Source organism: Equus przewalskii, chromosome 14 (genome assembly GCF_037783145.1).
Source record: "Equus przewalskii isolate Varuska chromosome 14, EquPr2, whole genome shotgun sequence".
NCBI lineage: Eukaryota > Metazoa > Chordata > Mammalia > Perissodactyla > Equidae > Equus > Equus przewalskii.
In genome coordinates, this window is record NC_091844.1 from 16,169,548 (window position 1) to 16,193,020 (window position 23,473).

Here is a 23,473-nt window from a genome sequence, read left to right on the forward strand (position 1 = left end):
ACATCCGTAGGCAATAGGCTTATGATTTGTCTGTTTTTTGATTGTGTATCTTCCAGTAAAGTGTGGGAAATGTCTGAATATTAAACATTACTTAGATTGACAGAAGAAAAAGAAGAATCACATTATTTAATTCCCAGAACAGAGAAAGCATACTGCATTACTCAGTACTGCATAACTCAGAGTTTCGGGTTAAATCCAGATAAATTACTGTATGATCCCAAGGACGTACTTGGTGGTATCCAAATCAACACACACTTTTGTCATCATCCTGCACATTATGAAAAGCACATTAATAAGCTGCTATTGTATTGGAAAATCTTTCCCAAAGTACATATTACGAAGCTAGTGAGTGCTTCATCTGCAGTTCATATGATCCTGACCTCTGGCCTTTAGTGGTTGACGTCCTTTCACACACAAAATATACCACCCGAAATCTTAGGTCTCCAAAAGTCTTATCCCATTACAGCATCAGCTCAAAGTCCAGATTCTCATTATCTGAATCACATCTAGGTGCAGATGAGGCTGCTCTGGTGTGGTTCCTGAAGCATAGATCCTCAACTACAGTTCCTCTCAATTTCTAGACATGTGAAAGAAAAGGCACAAGAAATCTTCCTCCACAAACAACATACAGCGGTAAGGCGGGAATATCATAACAACATAGCCATTCCTCTTCAAAAAGGAGGGAACGGGTAGCACAAAGGACTCTCTGGTCCACAGCAACAATGAAGTCCAGTAGGGCAGATGTTGGAAGATGCCTGATTAGGTCTGAGGTCCCAGAATAATTTACTATGTATTTTGGCTCAGCTTTTGGTTCTGCCCTCTGTGTCACCCTTCTATTTTGATGAAGAGTAGCAAGGGTTTGCAGCTAAGTGGTATTTTAGGCTGCTTTCCTACTTATACAAGTCTGGGTTCCAAATCCTTTCTTCATTCTGTAACGCCTCTGCCCCCTCAGTCCAAGCAGCTCACCTTCGGTTACCAAAATCTGAATTAGTTATCAGTTGATGTGTCAGCAGATATCCAAAACTAGAAGCTTAAAACAGCAAACGTTTATTATGTCACAGAGTCTGAAAGAATTCAAGCACAGATCAGAGGGGTGACTCTGGCTCAAACTTCTGCATGAGTTTACAGTCAAGCTACTGGCCAGAGCTCTACTGGTTGGGAGAGACCCACATCAATCTCACTTGCATGGTTAATGGCAAGCTTCATTCCCTTACCACAAGGTGGCCCCACGGCATGGCAGCTGGCTTGTCTCAGGGATAATGAGTCAAAAGACAAAGAGCAAACGTGTCCAAGACGGAAGCCATGGGCTTTTCTGACCTTATATCTGTTGTGGCATCCTATTACTTCTACCATAGTCCATTCTTTTAAGGCATGTCGTTTTACACTGAGGCTCACAAATTATGTAGCTGGTCCTGTTTTCCAGTGATATGTACTAGACATGTGCAAACTGTGAATGTTCTCTGTTTCATCAGCAAGGAATACCCCAGCCCATTATTCACATTCCGCTCTAGGAGAATGAAATCAGGTAAGCAGAATTTCTTTTTTTTATTGAGGTAACACTGCATTATAACATTATGTAAATTTCAGGTGTACATCATTATATTTCAATTTCTGTGTAGATTACATCATGTTCACTACCCAAAGACTAATTACCTTCCATCACCATACACATGTGCCCTATTAGTCCTATTACACATAATCTAATGTATGTGTGTAACTATCACAAAAGAGAGCTAAGTATTCATGGAACCAAGTGTACAGTTGGAAACTGTTAAAGATCCTGTATTCAACCATGTGTAAAAATAGAATAGGATCCTAAGTACGAGACCCAGAGAGAATGCAACAGTTGGTGATGTCGGGAATATTGTCATGGTGGCTGTCACCCGTAGTTTATTTCGCATCAGAATGGCTGAAGATGTAGCACTGAATCCTGCAGATTTATAAAAGTGTTGTTGCAAAAAAGCAAAGGAAAGGAGAGATGATGATAGTTGCCAGGAGTTTGAATTTTAGTCATAACCCTTTTGAAAGTAAGTAGAGCTGTGATGAGAGCACCACCTAGAGCTCATGCGTGAAGTTCCGCACTCTGCCATTTAATCACTGTCTCCCTGACCCACTACCACACATCATACAATTTGCATATTTCTTCCATATGTAACCGCATCAACGTCTCTGGGGACACATAAAATATCTTGTCCAACTGATGAGGAAACAGATAAAACAGAAACAGACAAAAGAGAGAAGACAAGAGAAGACCTCGCCATTTGCATCATAGAGAAAGAACACAAAAAGTTGGACGAAGAGAAAAGGACAAATAAATATACCTAGAAATGAAGACCTAGTTTGGGGGAATAACACAAAGATAGAGAAATCAAAGGGGAAAAAATAACTACGTCACAATTCTTAGTTTTCTAAAACAACTACAGAGATCTTTCGTGTGAGGTCTGTAGTAATAAGAGAACTAAATTATAAAACAGGTCATGTGGGGCACATGTACGTACACATTGGTGTAAGAATCTTCCGGTTCATAGTTTGACCTCATTCTCCAAATAATCTAGACACAGGGGGTTGAGGTCCCGGTGGGGAGGAGCATCTGAGAGAGTTGAGCCTCAGTGAGCAGCTGCCTGGGGAGGTTTTTGTTTAGACCCGGATCACTGTGGGAGGAGACTCCTTACCCTGCTGGCAGTAGTAGTTTGCAGCATCGGTCTCCTCCACAGGATTAATTGTGAGGGTGAAATCAGTCCCAGACCCACTGGCACTGAACCTGGCTGGGACCCCAGACCCTAGATTGGAGGCTGAAGAGATCAGGAGTTTAGGACGCTGTCCTGGTTTCTGTTGATACCAGTGAAGGTTATGTATGACAAGGTTAAAATACATGCCAAAAGAACCAATATTCTCACTGGCCCTGCAGGAAATGGTGGCGCTCTGACCTGGAGACACCGTCAAGGAGGCTGGAGACTGGGTCAGCACAATGTCCCCAGTAGCGTCTGGAATGATAAACACAATAAACTTAACAGATGTACTGAGATCATCCCAATGTAGGCCCATTGCATTGTTGACACCTATAATCACAGTTATGAGCAACAGTCTGAGAAGCCAGAAAATTGGGTAACTTGAAACCTACAACAAATGCTTTAATTCCAAGGACCAAAAGCCAGAGACACAGACAGCAGGATGGCCACCATAAATTTGCCAACATTCCTCTGTATACCCGCCCTCTCACCTGGAACCCAGAGCAGCAGGATCCACAGCAGTGAAGCCCTTGACCCCATCTCTGAGAGTTGAACCAGAGGCTGCTTCTCAGGGGCCCTGACAAGCTGCCTTTAAGGATGTTGTGAGCTTCTGGAGCGTTGCCTAATGACATGCAAATCAGCTCAGAAGAGCTTGGGTTGATGCTCAAAGGGGACACCTGCTCACAGTTCACCCAGTGGGACTTGGGGTCACAAAAACTTTCCAGTGTAGCTCAGGCAAGTCTCAAGGGATTTTGTGACCAGTTTACTGAATCTTTGCCTTAAGTCTATCTGAAATGCCGTGTGGGGGAGTTTATAGGGCTGCCCTTTTGTTAGGATATAAATTGTTTTAAGAACACAATGACAATGAGATTGAGCATCATCTGCCTCCCCGCTGCTGACTGTGAGGTTACATCTCACACCTACTCTCACAGAAGTGATTAGAGACCTCAAAGGCATTCTTGGATGTCAAGTGGATCAGGAGCTTAGGAACTTGTTTCTCTGCTTGCTGATTTATAAAGTGATTGTGGCACTGCTGCTTGTGACTCTTGAATGGAGGAACATGTGTTAGTGGTTCCCTCTCCTGGAGAGATGGTCAAAATGAAGACAGGCTCAGCTCTTTGCCTAAAGTAAAAACTACGCAATGATCAAGGACAGAGTCAAGGGTGCTTGGAAAAAGTCACATGGCGTGTAAGAATCACAGGATCCTCCCTTGAGTAACCAGAAGCCTAGGGAAGACGTGTACACACACTCAAGCACACATACAATCAAACACACTAGAATCAAATTCTAGCTATCAAGAAGTTAGCAAAAATTGATGGTGAGGTGTATCAAATAAAAACTAGAGCTGGACAGTGGTTAAAGTGATGAAAACAGATTTTATTCAGGACTATTGCAATAGGAAAAATGAGGCCTCACTCAGAAACAAGCTCACTTCCACATACAGCTGGACAAGTGGGAATTTATAGCCAAGGAGCAAGGTGGGGGTCAGTGAATAGAAAACTCCTGAGGAAACATCAGGACTAAGGGGTGGGGGGTGGGGGGAGAGGGTCTAGCTAAACTGGCCAAACAAGACCTTTGCTAAAGACACACCAGAGTGATCAGATATCAGCTGAAGAATGGTGGAGGATGAGGAAACCAATGCGATATCAAAAGTGAGCAGATATGGAGGACTTTTGCTAAACTGACTTAGCAGGATTCTAGGAAAACTAAATTTTACAAGGAAGTGCATAGATGGACCTAGGAGAAGGTTCAGGAGCCTGCATAAAGTTTGGTTAAGCAAAGATTCTCTGTTGGGTGTGTTTCCAGTTTTTCTTTGTGATTCCCTCTTATCCAGTATCCAGAGTAGATGGAATAAGAGCGGGTCAGCGCCTGCCTACTGTGTGCTCTCAGCCAAGAGCAGAGTGATTTTAGCACCTTCAAAATCATCCGTTAAATATGCTCTCAGCCCTCCAGACTAGGACCTGGAGACAAAATGCAAAGATTCTTTTCTGTAAGCATCTGCAAGATTTCTCTTCCCTCTCATTCTATCTTGAAAGATGCGCTCGATCTCAGTCCCACATCATTTTCACTTCTTTTGCTAAGACTTTAAAATTCCAACAATCAGCTCAGATTTTTTCCAGGTCTCTGATAGCATCTACCTGTCAAAAGCTAATATATCCAATCCAAAGTGTGTGTGTCTATATATACACATATATACGATATATATATATATATAATGAAAAAATATGTATATATTTCTATTAATTTCAATTTCATGTATTCTTGTTATCAGTTAGCTGCCTTAAAATTTTGAAAACTTAAATATTAGATCTAGAAATAATTTTCCTGTGAAATCCACTAGAGAAACCTGTTCTGAGAAGATTGCATGTCTCTACATATCTTTTCTTGGAACAGTGAATAGAAGGACAGAGGGAGGAGGAATATTACCCACCAATGAAATTTAAATGATCCTCAAAAATATGCCAAGTGAAAGACGTCAGACACGGAAGACCACATACTATATGATTTCATTCATATGAACATTCTAGAAAAGGAGAAACTATATAGCCAGAATGCAGATCATTGTTTGATTTCATGAGGCCAGATGTGGGAGCAGTGATTTACTATGAACAGGCCTAAGGACATTTTTTGAGAACGGGAATTTTCTAAAACTGGATTGTGATGGTAGATATCAAACTGTACATATTTACTAAAATCTATTGACTAGAACACTCAAAATGAATGAATTTTGTAAGCATGTAAATTACAACTTCATAATGCTGATCAAAAATTAAATCAAATTGCAAGTCCAAAAGACTAGCGATGCATTGCGTTAGGCTCTGAAAATATGGATTAAGAATGTATTAATCTGCCCACGCATTAATCAGTTGTATAATCAGAGAAAGCATTATATTCATGCACAGAAAATAGTGATGAGGAATGATGGGAAAGTCACCAGACAGTTAAATGACAAATAGTGGACCTCAGTAAATCTCTTATTCACGTTTAAGTGCAAAACAAATAAATAAACAAAAATGAGAAATGATACGAGGCTAAACACTCCCAGAGGGAAGCCCGTTCATAGTGTGATCACCAAAAGGTCCCTCTTTAGCAGAGCTTGACAAAATTTCTGTAAAGGACCAGATAATAAACATCTTAGACTTTGCAGTCCATATGGTCTTTATGATATCTACACAACACTATCATTGTAATGCCAAAGCAGGAATGATTAATGAGTACTGCTGTGTTGCAATATAACTTTATATACATTCCAAGAAAATTCAAAGAGGGGAGGAATCCTCTTTTCAACAGATGATGATGGTACTACTAAATATCAACATGCAAAAGAATGAATTTTAAACCATATTTCACATGAAATACAAAATTAACTGAAAGTAGAAAAAGACCTAAATATAAGTGCTAAAACTGTTAGGAAAAGCTTTGGGGTAAATTCTCATGGTTTCCAACTTGGAAGCGTTTTCTTAGATTGTACACCTAAAGCACATGTAACAAAAGAAAAAATAGAAAAATTGCACCTCATCAAAATTAGAAACTTTTGTGCATCAAAGGACAATATTAAGAGAGTGAAAAACTGTCAAAATGGGAGGAATATGTGCAAATCATATATCTAATAAGATTCTAGTATTTAGAACATATAAAAAACTCTTCCAAGTTGAAAAATAAAAAGACAACACAATGAAAAATGGGCAAAGAATTTGAATAGACCTTTCTACAGAGAAAATATATAAATGCCAATAACCAAATGAAAGGATGTTCAACACCACTAGTTGTTGGAGAAATAAAAAATAAAACCATTTCACACTCACTGAAATACCTATACTCAACAATAAGAGTTGATGAGGATGTAGAGAATTTGGAAAATCATAACTCGCTGATGGGAAAGTAAAATGATGTAACCACTTTGGAAAACATTTGGGTGATTCCTCAAAAAGTTAACATAGAGTTACCATATAACTCAGTAATTCTCCTCCTAGCTATATACACAAGAGAAATGAAAACATGTCTACATAAAGACTTGTACATGGATGATCATAGCAGTATTATTCATAATAGACCAACAGGAGAAAAACCCAAATCTTCCTCAAATGATGAATGGATTAAAAAAAGGAGCATATCCATACAATGGAATAGTGTTCAGCCGGACAAAGAAATGACGTACTCATTACATGCTACAACACGCAAAAACTTTGAAAATATTACACTAAGGAAAAGAAGTAGTCACAAGGTAGTGCAGAGTACACAATTCTTTTATATGAAAAGTCCAGAATAGACAAATCCGTAGTGACAGATAGAAGATTGGGGTTCCCAGGGCTGGGGAGTGATGGAGGATAGGACAATATCAAGCTAAAAGATCCAGAATTCTTTTTGAGGTGCTGAAAATGTTCTAAAATTGACTGTGGTGAAGGTTGCACAAATTTGAGAATATGCTAAAAAATCATCAAAATGTACACTTTAAGTGAGTAGATTGTATGGTATATGAATTAGTCTATTTAAAAAAACCGAACAGCAAAAGGCCAGACTTTCCCCAGGGACTATAGCTCGCCCTCCCTTAAACAAGAACATTATTTGAGAAGTTTTTCCCAAAAAGCACTATCTGTAAATTGTGTGCCGGGAAGCATTGTATCCTTTCTTATAGAAGTGTGTAGGCAGGCCAACATTGCCAAAGTACCCTACTACCATGGAGAGTAAGTACTGAGTAGAAAAAGAGCTGGTGAGTTAGTGGGCTGGGAAATGTTGGGTGATGAAGTTTGAACAAAGGAATAGTGTTCTGAATGGGCTATTGGACTTTCTCCTATCCAAGGGTCATGGCAGCAAAACTTCTCAGGGCGTGACCTGTTGGAGGTCTCCTGGCCTGTGACATGTGGAGATGAATTCATGGGAAGTTCAGGGAGGAGTTACCCAGTGGACAGGGCAGGGAACAGGCAGTGTGTCCTTTCTTCTTTCTGGCATTGAGAGCAGGTCTCTCTAGGACTTCTCCAGCGCCCCCCAAAAATCTTATTCTCTTTACCTGCACCCTCGTCCCTCAGGATCCTTCATCACTCTAATGCTGCAGATATTTTTGTAAGACATCAAGAATACAGTCCTATCTTCCAAGAAGCTCTGGATGATGGGATCCTGTGCAAAGGAAGGAAAACCAATGAAGGACTTGGAACAACCCTTCTGGGAGAAGTGACCATTGGGCAGTGGGGCTGTCTTCTTCTGGGGAGGTTTCAAAGGGAAAAAGGTAAAAACAAATCTCTCCAAAGTTTATTTAATTCATGAAAGAGGAGGCAATGCCTTTTCCTCCAAGAAGAACTGACTTCTGATAACAGTGACAGCTGCTATTCATTCCATCGACAAACGTTTATTAAGTTTCAACTTTGGGGCAAGAATTGTGGTGTTAGAATTTAATTTTCTGCTAAGTAACATGGCCTGCCCTACTCGCAGGAGGCTCATCTTGGCTATTAATTGTCCCCTGGAGGGAAAATCTTCTAGGGAAGCTCTGAGAAATGTCAAATCCTGTCTGCCATTGTGATTTACCCAGGAGTCCCATGATGATACTTGAAGGGGAAGGTGGAGGGGGATTGTGAACCACATTCTCCTCTGTGACTCTTCTGTGTCCACCTTAACTCTTCTGCATCCACATTGTCTAGGCCTGCCAAGCTCAGTCATGCTTCTGGGCTTTTGTCTTGCAGCTTCTCTCTGCCGGAAACACTCATACTCCACTTCCTTCACATCATTCATTCAATGTCCCAATGGCACCTCTTCAGAAAGGTCTTTTCTGGACACCTGCTCCATGAAGCTGCCATCCTTGTTCACCCCCATTTAACATGGACATCGTTTGGTCTATTTTCTTTCATAGCATGTATCACTGACTGCAGTCAATTTGATTTGTGTATGTTTAATTGCTGGTGTCTCTGACTCACCCCAGCTTAATGTGAACATGGAGAAAGTGGTATCTTGTTTGCTCACTAATGTCTAGATGTTGACCGGTGGGAATAAATGAATGAAACCGTGGGCAGCGAGTGAACACCTTAAAATGCCCTGAAAAAACCTTATAATAGAAAACTCAATTATGGGTTTCTTTGCATCCTTTTCCATGATTATTTCAGAGGAATAACTCACTCTCAACACATTGTAGTACCAAGGTTACTCGAGACAATGTTTAGGTCACCATGGTCTCTCATCAACATCTCACAACTTGGAGCCATTGTAATGTCAATTGAAGATGCTGAAGAGAGTTTAGATGGCATTCCCACTGCAACTGTCCTCTTATCCTACATTTTAAAAGCCTCTGAACAAGCTCAGGGCACACATACAGAAGGCAGCAGAAATTTTTGTGTCACTAGGCAACAACTTGTTCTCCTCTCCTTGTTCATCCTGAAAGTATGGATAGGCTGAAATTAATAATATGGTGTTAGTAAGTCCTTGACTGTAGATAGTTACTTTAATGTAAATGGATTAAATTCTCTAATTAAAGGCATAAAGTGGCTGAATGAATTAAAAAACAAAACATAATTAGATGCTACCTACAAAAGATTCCGTTTAGCTTTAAGGATATACACAGGCTCAAAGAGAGGGATAGAAAAAGATATTCCATGCAAATGGAAAACGAAAGTGTGCAGGAATAACTCTACTTCCATCAGCTACGTTAGACTTTAAGCTGAAAACTGTAATAAGAGACAAAGTAAGTCTTTATATAATAATAAAAGGGGCAATTCATTAAAAGGATTTAACAATTTAAATATATATGCACCCAGGTTGAGACCGCCTAAATACATTTGGGAAATATGAACAGATATGAAGGGAGAAATAGAAAATAACATAATAGTAGAGAACTTTAATGCCCCACTTTCCAAATGAATTGATCATCCAGTCAGAAAATCAACAAGGAAACACTGGACTTCAACTATGCCTTAGACCAAATGTACCTAACAAACATATATAGAACGTTTCAACCAGTGGTAGCAGAATACACATTCCTCTAAGTGTACAGGGAATATTCTTCAGGATAAACCATATGTTAAGTCACAAAATAAGCATTAGTAAATGTAAAAGGATTAAACATTTACCAAAGTATCTTTTCTGACTACAGTGGTATGAAATTGGAAATTAATAAAGGAGCAAAACTGGAAAATTCACCAATTTGTGGAAAGTAAACAACAGAAACTTGAACAACCAATGAAAGACAAAGCAACACCCAGGACAGCAAGGCCAATCTTCCACAGTGACAGGGACAGCTGAGAACGGTCTGATGCCTCACAGAGAACTTCTTTTGTTCTTTTACATGAGATACTGTGATGTACCTTAGAGACAACCCCGACCCTGTTCGGGAAATTATGAACACATGGGCCACATCCCATCAGTACTAGACATTTGTTTACATGGCAGGAGGCACAGGCATATCTGTGAAACCCCCAGGGCATGTGCTTGGGGTAGGGATGGCAACCCAGGAAGCCTAGGGGAACCCAGGGGAGCCCAGGACTCCTCAGTTCAACTTCTCAAGATGAGGTTCCCTGCTCAGCTGCTGGGTCTGCTAATGCACTGGGTCCCAGATAAGGACAGAGGGGAAACGAGAAAGGAGAGTAGGGTTAAGTGAGTGAGTTCTGAGGGCACCACTGCTTTCCATTTGTATTCTTCTCCATGTTAAATGTATATGTCTTACCCTCTGTGAAAGGGAATGAAATGTTTTGATCTGTTAGAGTGGGAAAGATTCTAGAAAGGACCTGTGTCTTGTGAAGATGTGAAAGAGAAAGAGGGGAACAGAGTAGGTAATTTCAGGAGGCCCCTTCAGACTTCAATTCTGTTTCTTTCTTGGGATTGTATATTTTTGGAATATAAATCTAAATCACAGAAATATGGCAGAAAAGGAAATAAGTAACCCTAAATTAAATAACAGAACAGAAAAGGGCAGAGAGCATCACCAGGCGCAACAACAAGACTCAATTCCACCAGCTCTGCCTTCAGCCTTCATGGGGATTTGCATCAACCACCTTACTGACCCTACCACAGTCTCAGTCCATCATCAGAGACTCATAAACAGGTCTTTCCTAGGGACAGGTTCTGAGTTGCCTCAGAAGGCTAAAAGGCAGCAACATGATGCCAGCATCCCAGATCTTTGGGCTCCTGTTACAGTGTTCCAGATGAGAGAGTGTCCCTGAGTGGAGTGTTTCTTCAGGACAATCCTCACGCTCCCTGAGAAGAGTGGTGTTGGAAGAGGACAGGCCTGCTTAGGACCTGGCCCCACCCTGGGAGGCCTGCCGGGGTCCAGCCTCTGCAGAGTCCAGGTTCCCGCGGGAGAGACAATGTCGGCGAAAGTGTAAGTGCTAGAAGTGAGATTGGAAGCAGTTGCAAGCAAGTCCAATTTATTTCGGGGACAGGGTACACTTATATAGGAAAAAATCCCACGAGGTGGTCTAACTATTGTCGTCATGGGAACAATAGATGAGGGGCAGTGCGTGACTAAAGGTAATAATCAAAGGTGGTTATCTACATACCAGATGTGCAGCATACATATCGACTGTTTAGGAAGAGGTTACATAGTTTCAGGGTCTTCAAAGAAGTTAGGAGGACAGCGAGTATATAATTAACAGAATATAGACCCCCTCATCCTTGGGGGCTGCTGTTTGTTCTTTGAGATATGTTTATTGCTAGTTCTGCCTGTTTTTACAAGGCTTCCAGGACAGAGGGAAGACGGTAATAAGTAATAGGCTTTAGAAAGGAGGACAAAGGATTCTGCTTAAAGAATTATGTTCCCTGGAGAAGTGCCTTGCACGATTCTCCTTCCATTGCCAGACCTTGTCACAATACAATGGCAGCTAGATTGGGGGAATGCTTCCCACAGAGGCCCATCCTGGCTTTAATAGAATCCAAGCATCTGTGGATCAGCCCCGTGTGCCTCTGATTGCAGGTTGCAGCAGGCACATTGTGCTCACCCAAGCTCCAGTGTCCTTGGCCTTCTCTCTGGGAAAGAGAGTCTCTATCAGCAGCAGGTCCAGTGATAGCCTCCTCTACTCAGATGGGAAGTTTTTCTTATTCTGTTACCAGCACAGATCTGGGCAGGTCCACAGACTCTCATTTACCTCACCGCCCCCCGAGTTAACAAGATGCCCACCAGGATCAGCAGCAGCTGGTCTGGGACAGATTTCACTCTCACCATCAGAAGAGTGGAGTCTGAGAAATTTGCAGTCTAGGACTGTCTCCAAACTCTGAAAAGTCCTCCTATGCTGGTTGAGCTCTGAACACTAACTTTCCCACCAAAGTAAACCCACAGGCCCATAGGCTCCATCTGCTCCTCACTCAGGAGCTCCTCTGACAGAAACAGCTGACCATAGTCAGTACACAAACATGTGAAAAGTAAGTTAATGGCACGGGGAACAGACTGCCTGGAGCTGTCTCCTGTCCCCTTCTTCCCCTTTGTGGTCTTAAATATTTTGCAGAGAACTTCAAAGACACTGGAGAAATCAGACCCAAAAAGGGGGAGAAGGAACCAAGGATTGATTAGTTCTCTCTTTCTTCCTTACATCTTCTTATGAGTCTTCTCTGGATATTGGAGCAACTCCTTCTCCATTTATTCAGTCTTTGCCCAGTCCACCCAGGTCCACAGGCACAGCCTTCCAGCTCAGAGACTTTTAATTAAAACTTGACAGGGTCTGGGACACATTACCATTGGGCAATTGAAGAGAAACAAGATAATGTCACTGACCCAGGTCCTTGGTCTCCTGCTGCTGTGTTCTTGGTGAGTGAAAATGTGCCAAATCTCAGAAATACGATGAATAGTTCCTCCAGTGTCTCCTGGGTTTCACTGGGAACATGACTTTGACGTGTAACGTGAAATAAATGCCACAGCATTATTTAATTGTCAAGCTCTCACACTACAGAGATGAGCTTTTCTGTTCCATTTTTCTTTACAAAAATCTGCATAGTAGTATAGTTCCAGTCTCTTACTGATACTCCATCATCATCACAGGCTCTAACACAAGAGAGAGATTCATCATCAGCTACAAGGCTGGACTGAGCCTCCTGAACATTGATGCAAGAGACCACCTAGCTTGGTTCCAGCACAACCCTAGAGAACCCCTGTGCGACTCATGGACCAGTTCCAACTGAGTTCTCTGAGTTCTCACTTGGTTCAGTGGTGATGAGTCTAGACTGACTCCACTCCCAGCATCGGCAACCTGGAGTGTGAAGATGTGGCAACTAATTACTGTGGTCAAGCTTGTAAATATCTGTATATGATGACTCATTCCTTCACAAAAGCTTCCCAGAGAGGGCATTTAGTGATGTTCAGCCAGTGATCCTCCATCTCCCACAGCTGTGACAGAAACAGCATCCATGGGCTTATTCAGGAGTTATTTTCAGAACAGGGGCAAAAATGATGTCCTGGGCCTGTATTGAACCTACTAAAAATAAAATCACTGTTGAGTGATATCATTCTAGGATCTCATGGTCCCTTCCCCCAAACTGAAAGCAAATCAATGAGCTAAAAGGAAACAGAGACAACTAAACAAAATCAGGAAAACAATACATGAATAAGATGGGAATATTAATTAAAAATAAAAACCATAAGAAAACAGAAATGCTGGAGGTAAAGAATACAAAACTGAACTGGAAAGTTCAGTAGTGAGCATCAACAGAATACTCAATCATGCAGAAGAGAAAATCAGTGAACTCAAAGGTATGTCATTTTAAATTAGGCAATTGGAGGAACAAACGGAAAAAAGAATTAAAAGAGAGTGACAAAAGCATACAAGACTTATGAGACTCACATCAAATGAACCTATACATGCATTATGGGAGTACCAGAAATAAGAGAGAGAGAAGGGGAGAAAGCCTATTTAAAGAAATAATGGTTGAAAACGTCCCAAATCTGGGAAGTGAAATGAACATCTTGATTCGTGAAGCTCAAAAGTCTCCAAGTTGATTTGAACCCAAAGAGGTCTGCATTGAGACACATAATTAAATTGTCAAAATCCAAAGACAAAGAGAGAACTTTGAAAGTCCCAAGAGAAAAATGACTGGTCATACACAAAGGAAACCCCATAAGCCTACCACTGGGTTTCTCAACAGAAATCTTGCAGTCCAAGAAAGACTGGGTTGATATACTAAAAGTACCAAGAGAAAAAACTGACAACCAACAATACTTTCCCTGGAAAAACTGTCCTTTGAAAGCAAAAGAAAGATAAAGACTTTCCCAGACAAACAAGGGAATATATCACCACTAGACCTGTATTACAAGAAGTGCTCAGGTGAGTTCTCCAAGTTGAAACAAAAAGACATTAAACCATAGCATGAGGACATAAGAAAGTATAAATCTCACTGCTAAAAGTAAACATGAAGACAAACACAGAATGGTATAATACTGTGATGTGGCACATAATTCATTTTTAATACTAGTATATAAATTAGAAGATAAAAGTAGTAGGATTAACTATGATCACAGAAATTTGTTAGTGGAAACAATATAGAAAAAGGTAAAATCTAACATCAAATCTATAAAGTGTGGATGGGGGGAGTAATTGTAGAATGTCTGTGTGCAATTCAAGTTAAGTTGTCATCAGCTTAAAAAAGACTATGATAAGTATAAAATACTTGATGCTAACCCCAAGATAACCAAAAAATAAATGTACAATAAACACACAAAAGACAAAAAGAAAAAAAAATAAAGACACACTAACACAAAAAATCGTCAGATCACAAAGAAGGACGACTAGAAGAGAGGAAAGCGAGAACCACAAAGCAGACAGAAAATAAAAAACAAAACAGTAAGAGTAAGTGCTTATAAATCAATAATTACTTTAAATAGAAACAGACTAAACTCCCCAGTCAAAATACACAGAGTGGCTGAATGGATTAAAAAACAAAACAAAACAACAATTCCCAATCATTTGCCCAATAACAAAGTAGTTAAACATACAGAGGAAACATGAACAGATCTGAAGGGAGAAACAGACAGCAATACAGTAATAGTAAGATACTTCAATACTCCTCTATCTATAAAGCTATATCATCGAGAGAGAAAAGGAATAAGGGAACAGCTGACTAGAACAATGCTATGGATGAAATGGATCTAATAGACATATATAGAACTTAGCACACAACAGAAAAATAATAAAGATTCTTCTCAAGTGCACATGGAACATTCTCCAGGACAGATCACATGTTAGGTCACAAAACAAATCTTAAAAAATTAAAGAGATCTAAATCACTGCAGGTATCTTTTCCAACTCCAAAAGAATGCAACTAGAAACCACTAAGAGTAAGAAAGCAGGAAAATTCACACACATACTAAAATGGAATCTAAACAGCACACTCTTGTACAACCATTGATCAAAGAGGAAATCAAAAGAGAATTTAGAAAATATCTCAAGACAAATATAAATGAAAACACAATATGCCACAACTTATGAAATGCACCAAAAATCGTACTAAAAGAGAAGTTTATAGCAATAAAAACCTACATTAAAAAAGAAAGATCTCTGGGCTGGCCCCATGGCCTAGCGGTTAAGTTTGGCATGCTCTGCTTTGGCAGTCCAGTCTCAGTTCCTCGGTGCAGACCTACATCACTTGTCAGCGGCCATGCTGTGGCAGTGATCCACATAGAAAATAAGGGAAGATTGGCTGCAAATGTTAGCTCAGGGCTAATCTTCCACAGCAAAAAGAAAGAAAGAGAGAAAGATCTCAAATAATCTAACTTTACACCTCAAGGAACCAGCAGAAGAAAAACAACCTAAGAAAAGAAAAACAACCTAAGCCCAAAGTAAGGAGAAAGAAGGAAATAATAAATATTTGATGAAAAATAAATAGAGAATTAAAAAATAGAAAAAATCAACCAAATTGAGTTTTTTGAAAAAAAGAAACAAAGTGAACAAAACCTTGGCTAGAATAGGAAAAAAGAGAGGAGACTCACATAAATAAAATCAGAAATAATAGAGGAAACATTCCAATGGATGCCACAGAAAGAAAAAGAATCATAGAGCCTATTATGAATAAGCATATGCCAACAAACTGGATAATCTAGAAAAAGTGGATAAATTCATAGAAACATCAACCTACAAACTGAATCAGGAAGAAATAGAAAGCCTATACAAACAAATAAATAAGGAGTTGAGTCAGTAATCAAAAATCTCCCAGCAAAGGAAAGCTTAAGACCAGATGGCTTCACAGGTGAATTCTACCAAATATTGAAAGGAGAATTAAATCCGTCTTTCTTAAATTCTTCCAAAAAGTAGAAGAGAAACTTCCCAACTCAATTATTTGGCCAGCATCATATTAACACCAAAGCTAAATAAAGACACTACAAGAGAGGAAAACCACAGGCAAATATCCCTGATATACCTAAATAAAAAGTCCATAATAACAGACTAAATTCAACCACATATGAAAAGGTTTACACACCATAACCAAGAAGAATGTATCCCTGCAATGCAAGGATGGTTCAACACACGCAATTCAATCCCTCTGATACATTCTATTAGCAGAATGAAAGATAAAAACTTCATGACCAACTCAGATGCAGAAGAGCATACGACAAAATTCCAATATCCGTTCATGACAAAAACTCTCAATAAACTAGATGTAAAGAGAAACCTACCTCAACACGATAAAGATATATAAAAAGCCCACAGCGAACATCACAATCAATGGGGAAACATTGAAAGCTTTTCCTCTAAAATCCAGTACAGGCAAGGAGACCCACTCTCACCACTTCTATTCAACATGGTACTGGAAGTCCTAGCCAGAAAAATTAGGAGAGGAAAAGAAATAAGGGGCATCCAAATTGGAAAGGAAGAAGTAAAATTATCTCTGCAGATAATATGATCATATATGTAAAACACCATAAAGACTTAACAAAAAAACTGTTAGAATTAATAAATGAATTCAACACAGTTGGAGAATCCAAAATCAGCATGCAAAAATCAACTGCATTTCCATAAACAAACAACCAAACTATCCAAAAGGAAATTTAAAAAAAATTCCATTCAGAATGGCAAGACAAAGAATGAAATACTTATGGATAAATTTAACCAAAGAGGTGAAAGACGTGCACTGAAAATTATAAAATATTGATGAGGGAAGTTAAAGAAGACATAAATGAGTGGAAAGACATCCCATGTGCATGGACTGGATTTGAAACAATACTACGAAGCTATAGTACTTAAAATAATATGAAGCCAGCTTAAAAAAAGACACATAAACAAATGGAACAGAATCAAAAGCACAAAAATAAACTCCAACATATATGGTTAACTAATAATTGACAAAGGAGCCAAGAACACTTAACAGGGAGAGGATAGTCTCTTCAAAAAATGGTGATGGGAAAACCAAATAAACACATGCAGAACAATGAAATGTTACATATCTTACACCAATCAGAAAAATTAACTCAAAATGGATTAAGGCCTTAAACTCAAGATCTGATGCTATCAAATTCCTAGAAGGAAACATAGGGAAAAACTCCTTGACGTTGGTCTTGACAATGAGGTTTTGGATATGACACCAAAAGCACAAGCAACAAAGGTAAAAATAAATAAGTAGTACTACATCAAACTAAAAAGCTTCTGCACAGCAAAAGAAACAATAAACAAAATGAAAAGGCAGCGTACAGAATGGGACAAAATATTTCCACCCATATATCTGATAAGAGGCTAATATTAAAAATATATAAATAACATATAATTTAATAGAAAATAAAACAATCCAACTGAAAAATGAGTGGAGGAAATGGATAGATATTTTCCAAAAAGATATACAAAGGGCCAACAGGTACATGAAAAGGTACTCAACATCACTAATCCTCAGGGAAATGCAAATCAAAACCACAGTGAGATGTCACCTCACACTTCTTAGAATGGCTGCCATCAAAAAATGAGAGAGAACAAGTGTCATCAAGGATGTGGAGGAAAGGAAATCCTTGTGCCCTGTTGGCAGGAATGTAAATGGGTGCAGCCATTATGGAAAACAGTATGGAGATTCCTCAAAAACTTAAAAATAGAACTACCATACGATCCAGCAAACCCACATCTGGGTATATATCCAAAAAAAATGATAACAGGTTATTGAAGAGAGATCTATACTCCCATGTTACTTTAGCATTATTCACCATATCCAAGACATGAAAACAACCTCAGTATACATCAGTGATTGAATGGATAAAGATGTTGTGGCACATATATATATATGTATATGTATACATAAACACACACACACACACAATTGAATATTATTCAGCCATGAAGTAGGAAATCTTGTCATTTGCAATGACATGCATGGAGCTTGAGGGTTTTATGCTAAATAAAATAGGTCAAACAGAAAAAGACTAATATTGCATGGTATCACTTATATGTGGATTCTAAAAAGCCATACTCATAGAAACAGAGAGTGGAATGGTGGTTACTAGGGTCCGGGATTGGAGAAATGGTGAGAAATTCGCCAAAAGGTACACACTTCGAATTAGAAAATGAATAATTTCTGAGGACCTAATGCATAGTACTGTAATTGTTGTTAACGATAATGTATTATGTACTTAAAAGTTCCTAAGAGAATAGATCTTAAACAGTCTCATCACGAAAACAGAAATGGTAATTATGTGATGTAATGGAAGTGTTAGCTATTGCTATGGTGGTAATCATACTGCAATATACAAGTGTATCAAATCAATATGTTGTACACCTGAAACTTATACAATGTTATATGTCAGTTATATTTCAATAAAGCTGGAGGGAAAATAAAACATTTAAAAAAATCACTGAAACAAATGTGCTAAACAGAGAAATAGAAACTATACAAAAGAACACAATGGAAACTGTAGGACTGAAAAGTACAATATCTTTATTAAAAAAAAAATCACTACATGGGCTCAATATCAGAAGAGATTTAACATAGGAAAGAGTGAGTGACCTTGAAGAAAGATTAATGCAAATAATCCAATCTGAGGAATAGAGAAATTAAATATTTTTTTTAAATATAACACATCCTCAGAGACCCTCAGGGACCTGTTGAACAATATTAAAACATACAAAAAATTTGTGTGAGTGGGATAACAAAAATATTTGGGAAGTAATGAAGGAAAACTTCAAAATTTGGTGAACATCATAAATTTACAACTTTAAGAAGTGCAGCACACTCTACAAGATATATTCAAAGAAAAGCACATCAATTCATGGCATAATCAAACTGATGAAAAACAAAGAAAAAAATCTTGAAAGGAGGAGCTGGCCCCGTGGCCAAGTGGTTAAGTTCGCGCCCTCAGGTGCAGGCGGCCCAGTGTTTCGTTGGTTCGAATACTGGATGCAGACATGGCACTGCTCATCAAACCACGCTGAGGCAGCATCCCATATGCCACAACTAGAAGGATCCACAAGGAAGAATATACAACTATGTACTGGGGGGCTTTGGGGAGAAAATGGAAAGAATAAAATCTTTAAAAAAAATTCTTCAAAAAAAATCTAGAAAGGAGACACGGGGGAAAACAATACATAGAGGGAAACACAACAATTGAAATGTATGCAGACTTCTCATTAGAATCTGTGAAAAACAGGAGACAATGGAATGATATATTCAAAAGACGAAAACGGAAATGTCAACCCAAAATTCTATGCATCTAGTGAAAATATGCTTTGGGAATGATGGGAAATGAAGACAAACTATGATGAAAGAAAACCAAGAGAATTTGTTGCTAGAATACCGGTTGCAAAAGAAATGTGAAAGGTAGCTCTTTAGGCTGAAGAGAAACACCACCAGAGGAAACTTGGAATTTCAGGAATGAAAAAAAAGGCAACATAAGCGATAAATATCTGAGTAAATATAATAGACTCTTTTCCCCCTCTTAAGCACTTTACAACGTGTATGAGTGTTAAAAGCAAATAATATAAAAACGTCTGGTGGAGATTAGAATGCATATGTTGGTACAGTATGTAAAGGAGAAAGCTAACGACACTTCTGTGTTTCGAGAGCTTCCACATTTTACTTGAAGTGGTAAAATATTAACTCCAAGGAGACTCTAAAAGTTTATATGTATCTTGCAGACCACAGAGCACACCAACTCACAATTGGCTGGTCTGCAAAGAATTTGGCAGGGACAAAGCATCAAATACACTCATGTGCTTCATAATGACATTTTGGTCAACTACAGACCACATATGCAAAAATGGTCCCATAAGATCAGAACCACACAACCTAGCTGTGTAGTAGGCTATACCATCTAGATTTGCGTAAGTACACTGTATGTTAGCACAACGATGAAATTGCCTAATGACACATTTCTCAGAACAAATCCCTATCATTAAGCGGTGCATGAACACATTTCATCATCACCATGTGAGAGTAGGAGAAGTTAAGTGTCCCAAGATGAAAAGGAAAAGACCCAGGGCAAGAGAGATGGGTTGCTGCTGATCCCTCACACCTTTAACCACATGGTAAATAACCATGGAGAAGCTATGAGTAAAAAAACAGAAACAAAACAAAACAAACTTCTTTAAAACTATCTTGGTCTTTAAGTCGTTAAAACTATTTTGACTTACTGTAATGCAATGTACTGTATTAATAATGATATTATGTTAGAAAATTAAAAGTCTGGGGAAAATGCTAAACTGGACAAGACACTGAGGCAATTGATTTAAACCAGGATTGTTTCAGGCAGGATTACTCTACAAATGAATGAACTCAATCACACAAAGTAACTTACACAGTCACGTAATCAACAAGGATGAGAAGTGTTTCTCAAGATAAGCTGCATCAGAATCAGCTGGGAAACTTGTTAACATTATAAATCTTGAGCCACAACCCAGTCAAACTGGTAAGAATTTCCAGAATTTGAGTTTGGGAATCTGTATCTTATGAAGGTTCCAGACTTTTCTTTGGTAGTCTGCCTGTGCCATAAAGGTGAATGGGCATTTCGGGACCACTGCTACACCATGCAAGCAGCTCCAGTGACAGTGTGGATAACAATAAAATATACTTCACATGTTTTTTATGAGTATTAAATGAGAAGTGTAAAGCATGTCATAAATGATGTGCTCATTATTATCCAAATATCAAAGTGAGGACAACCCAGCTAATGACTAAAAAATGACTATTTAATCCGGAAATTATTCAATATCCTTGGCTGCCTTTCAACATTTGGTGAGTTGAAAATCAAGACTGTGCAGAGTATTCAAGAGAAGAGCAGACAAGGAAATGGAAGCAACAAATGTAAGTTTAATCAGTAGCTGGAAGACTCATGAAGTTTGAGAATATATTTCTTAATGTGATAAAAACTGAGGATGGTAATAAACCAGGAAGTAAGAGCCACTTGTGAAGGATGATAATGACGGTAGTGCCCAGGCACTGTTCAAAGCATCTGACATATATTGACTCATTTTGCCCTACAACAATCATTAAAAATAGATATAATTATTATAAACATTTTACATATAAGAAAACCTTGCCACTGAGTAAAGTAACCTACTCAAGGTCACTTGTATAGGAAATGGCAGACCTGAAAGGAAAAATGTGATACCTGAAGGATTAAGGTCATGGGGAAATCTGTATCCAACGATACACAGAATTCAAGAATGGGCTTTAAAAGAAGAACTGTGGCTTAGAGATTTCACTTTCCTTCTTTGGTTTTTTTGCTCTCTTTGGTTTCAAAATAAAGGCAATGCTAAGCAAAGAAACTGAGGTGGGACTACAAAAAGCACAATCAGAAGAAGTTAAGCAAAAGGCCTGGCTGGTGAAAAGAGACCAGAGGGAGGAAGGGCAAGAGGCAGAACTGGGTCAGTGGTGGATGTTTTGAACCTGAAACTCCAAGATTTGGAGGATAGTAGCAAAGAAAAGAGGAAGGTAGGAGCCTGAGAAGGAATTAAATAGGAAAATTTAAAGGTAAGAAGTCACAGAAAAGTGATTCATCAGGGTATAATGATTCATCAGGGTTTAAATGCCATTAGATCTTATAAACTAGTGAGTCGAGCTGGAGCCTGGCTGGGTTCCAATCCTGTGCATCTAACTGAATAAAATATGCTAACGAATTCCTGACAATGTAAAAGAACCATGGGGGTCTGTGGGAAGGCAGGAGAATGGCCCCCAAGGCTGTCCAGGCCCTAAACCCTGGAACCTGGTCATATGTTACCTCACAGGGTGGCCAAAGGAACTTGGAAGATGTGATTAAGGGTAATGACCTTGAGATAAGGAGATTCTCCTGGATTATCTGGGTGGGCCCAATCTAATTATATAAATCCTTAAAAGCAGAGAATCTCTCCTGGCTGTGATCACAGGAAGATGTGACTATAGGTGAAGGGCCAGAGAGATGCAATGTCACCGGTTTTGAATATGGAGGAAGGAGGCCACTTGCCAAGGAATTCAGTAGCCTCTCAGAGCTGGAAATGCAAGAAAACTGATTCTCTGCTAGAACCTCCAGAAGATGAAGCAGCCTTGCCAACATGTTGATTTTGACCCAATGAGACACATTTTCATCTTTTGACCACCAGAACAGTAAAATGATAAATTTCTAATGTTTAAGCCACTAAGTTTGTGGTAATTGTTATAGCAGCAATGGAAAAGTAATACAGAGTTCTCAACAGCATTTTCCTGTAGGGACCATCCACAATAAGGGGTCAAAGAGACATCAAGACCTTTAATGGGCTCCTGAGCCCTGCAAACCATCTCAAGTGAGTCAGGACAGCCAGCTTCTCTGGTGGACAGAGAGTAAGAGCACAAGTCCAGAGCTGCAAGCGGAGGGAGCATCTGGTGCTTTAGATACTTGCTGACAAGCAGACCTGAGGAGGTTTGTGTTCAAGGCTAAGCATTGTGAGAGGAGAGCTATGACAATGCTGACAGTAAAAGTTGGCCCTTTCTTCAGCCTGGAGGTTGCTGACAGTGAGCACGAAATCTGTTGCAGATCCAGTGCCACTGAGTCAGTCAGGGCCCCTAGGTGCCTGGATGGAGGCAAGGAGATCATCATCTTAGGACCCTGTCCTGGTGTCTGCTGGTACAAGGCTAAGTCGTTACTGATGCTCTGTCTGGACTTGCAATTGATGGTGAACCTGTCTCATGCAGAAACAGCCAGGAACCTTGAAAACTGGATCATCACGATGTCCCCACAGGCACCTGCAACCAGGAATGAACAGTGACCATATATACGTGCATTATGCCAAGATATTTTAAAACATTTTTTACAATGTTACCTGCGACACCAACGCTATTAGGTATAACAGGGTCTGTTTTGGAAATAACTCTTATTTCGCTCTGCATCTAAAATCATTTTCTAATCCACAAAAATATTAATCTGGATAGACTGAGGTACTTTTAAATCTATCACTTGAAACCCAGAGCAGCAAAAACCTGAGGAGCTTAGCCTGTGATATTGTCATTCTGCCATTGCCCTGCCTCATGCAGCTCAGCTCACATTGTGGAGGGAAAGAGGACATTGTGGAGGGAAAGAGCACATTAAAAGCTCTGGGCAGCCAGCCAGGGCCCAGAGGAGACTATGCAAAGCAAATAGTGATTATGGAAGTAAATCATAGCAGTGGTTGTAGAACTATGTAATTTAAAGAAAGAGTCAAAAATAGCATTAGAAAATTTGTTTGTGAAAGACACACACATAAATTTAGAAAATGTAATTTCCAATGAGTATTCACAAACATGTTGAAAAATAAGATATTTTTCAAAATCAATAGGATTCTCTTACACAACCTACAACTAACACGAGAAAATCTAACAAAGAGCCTCTATGTTAAAGACACACACAGATTGTGTGTGTGTTCAAGTTCTGAAAGGATAAATAGTGG

General features: G+C 39.2%; 1 gene segment (V, D, J or C); it reads right to left on the bottom strand.

Moving 5' to 3' along the window:
• Nucleotides 1-1,550: 1,550 nt before the first annotated feature.
• On the bottom strand, nt 1,551-3,296 carry LOC103564934 (Ig kappa chain V-III region PC 7940-like). The segment is given in 2 exon segments: nt 1,551-2,984; nt 3,221-3,296. Coding segments are annotated over 2 exon segments (396 nt in total).
• Nucleotides 3,297-23,473: the final 20,177 nt, after the last annotated feature.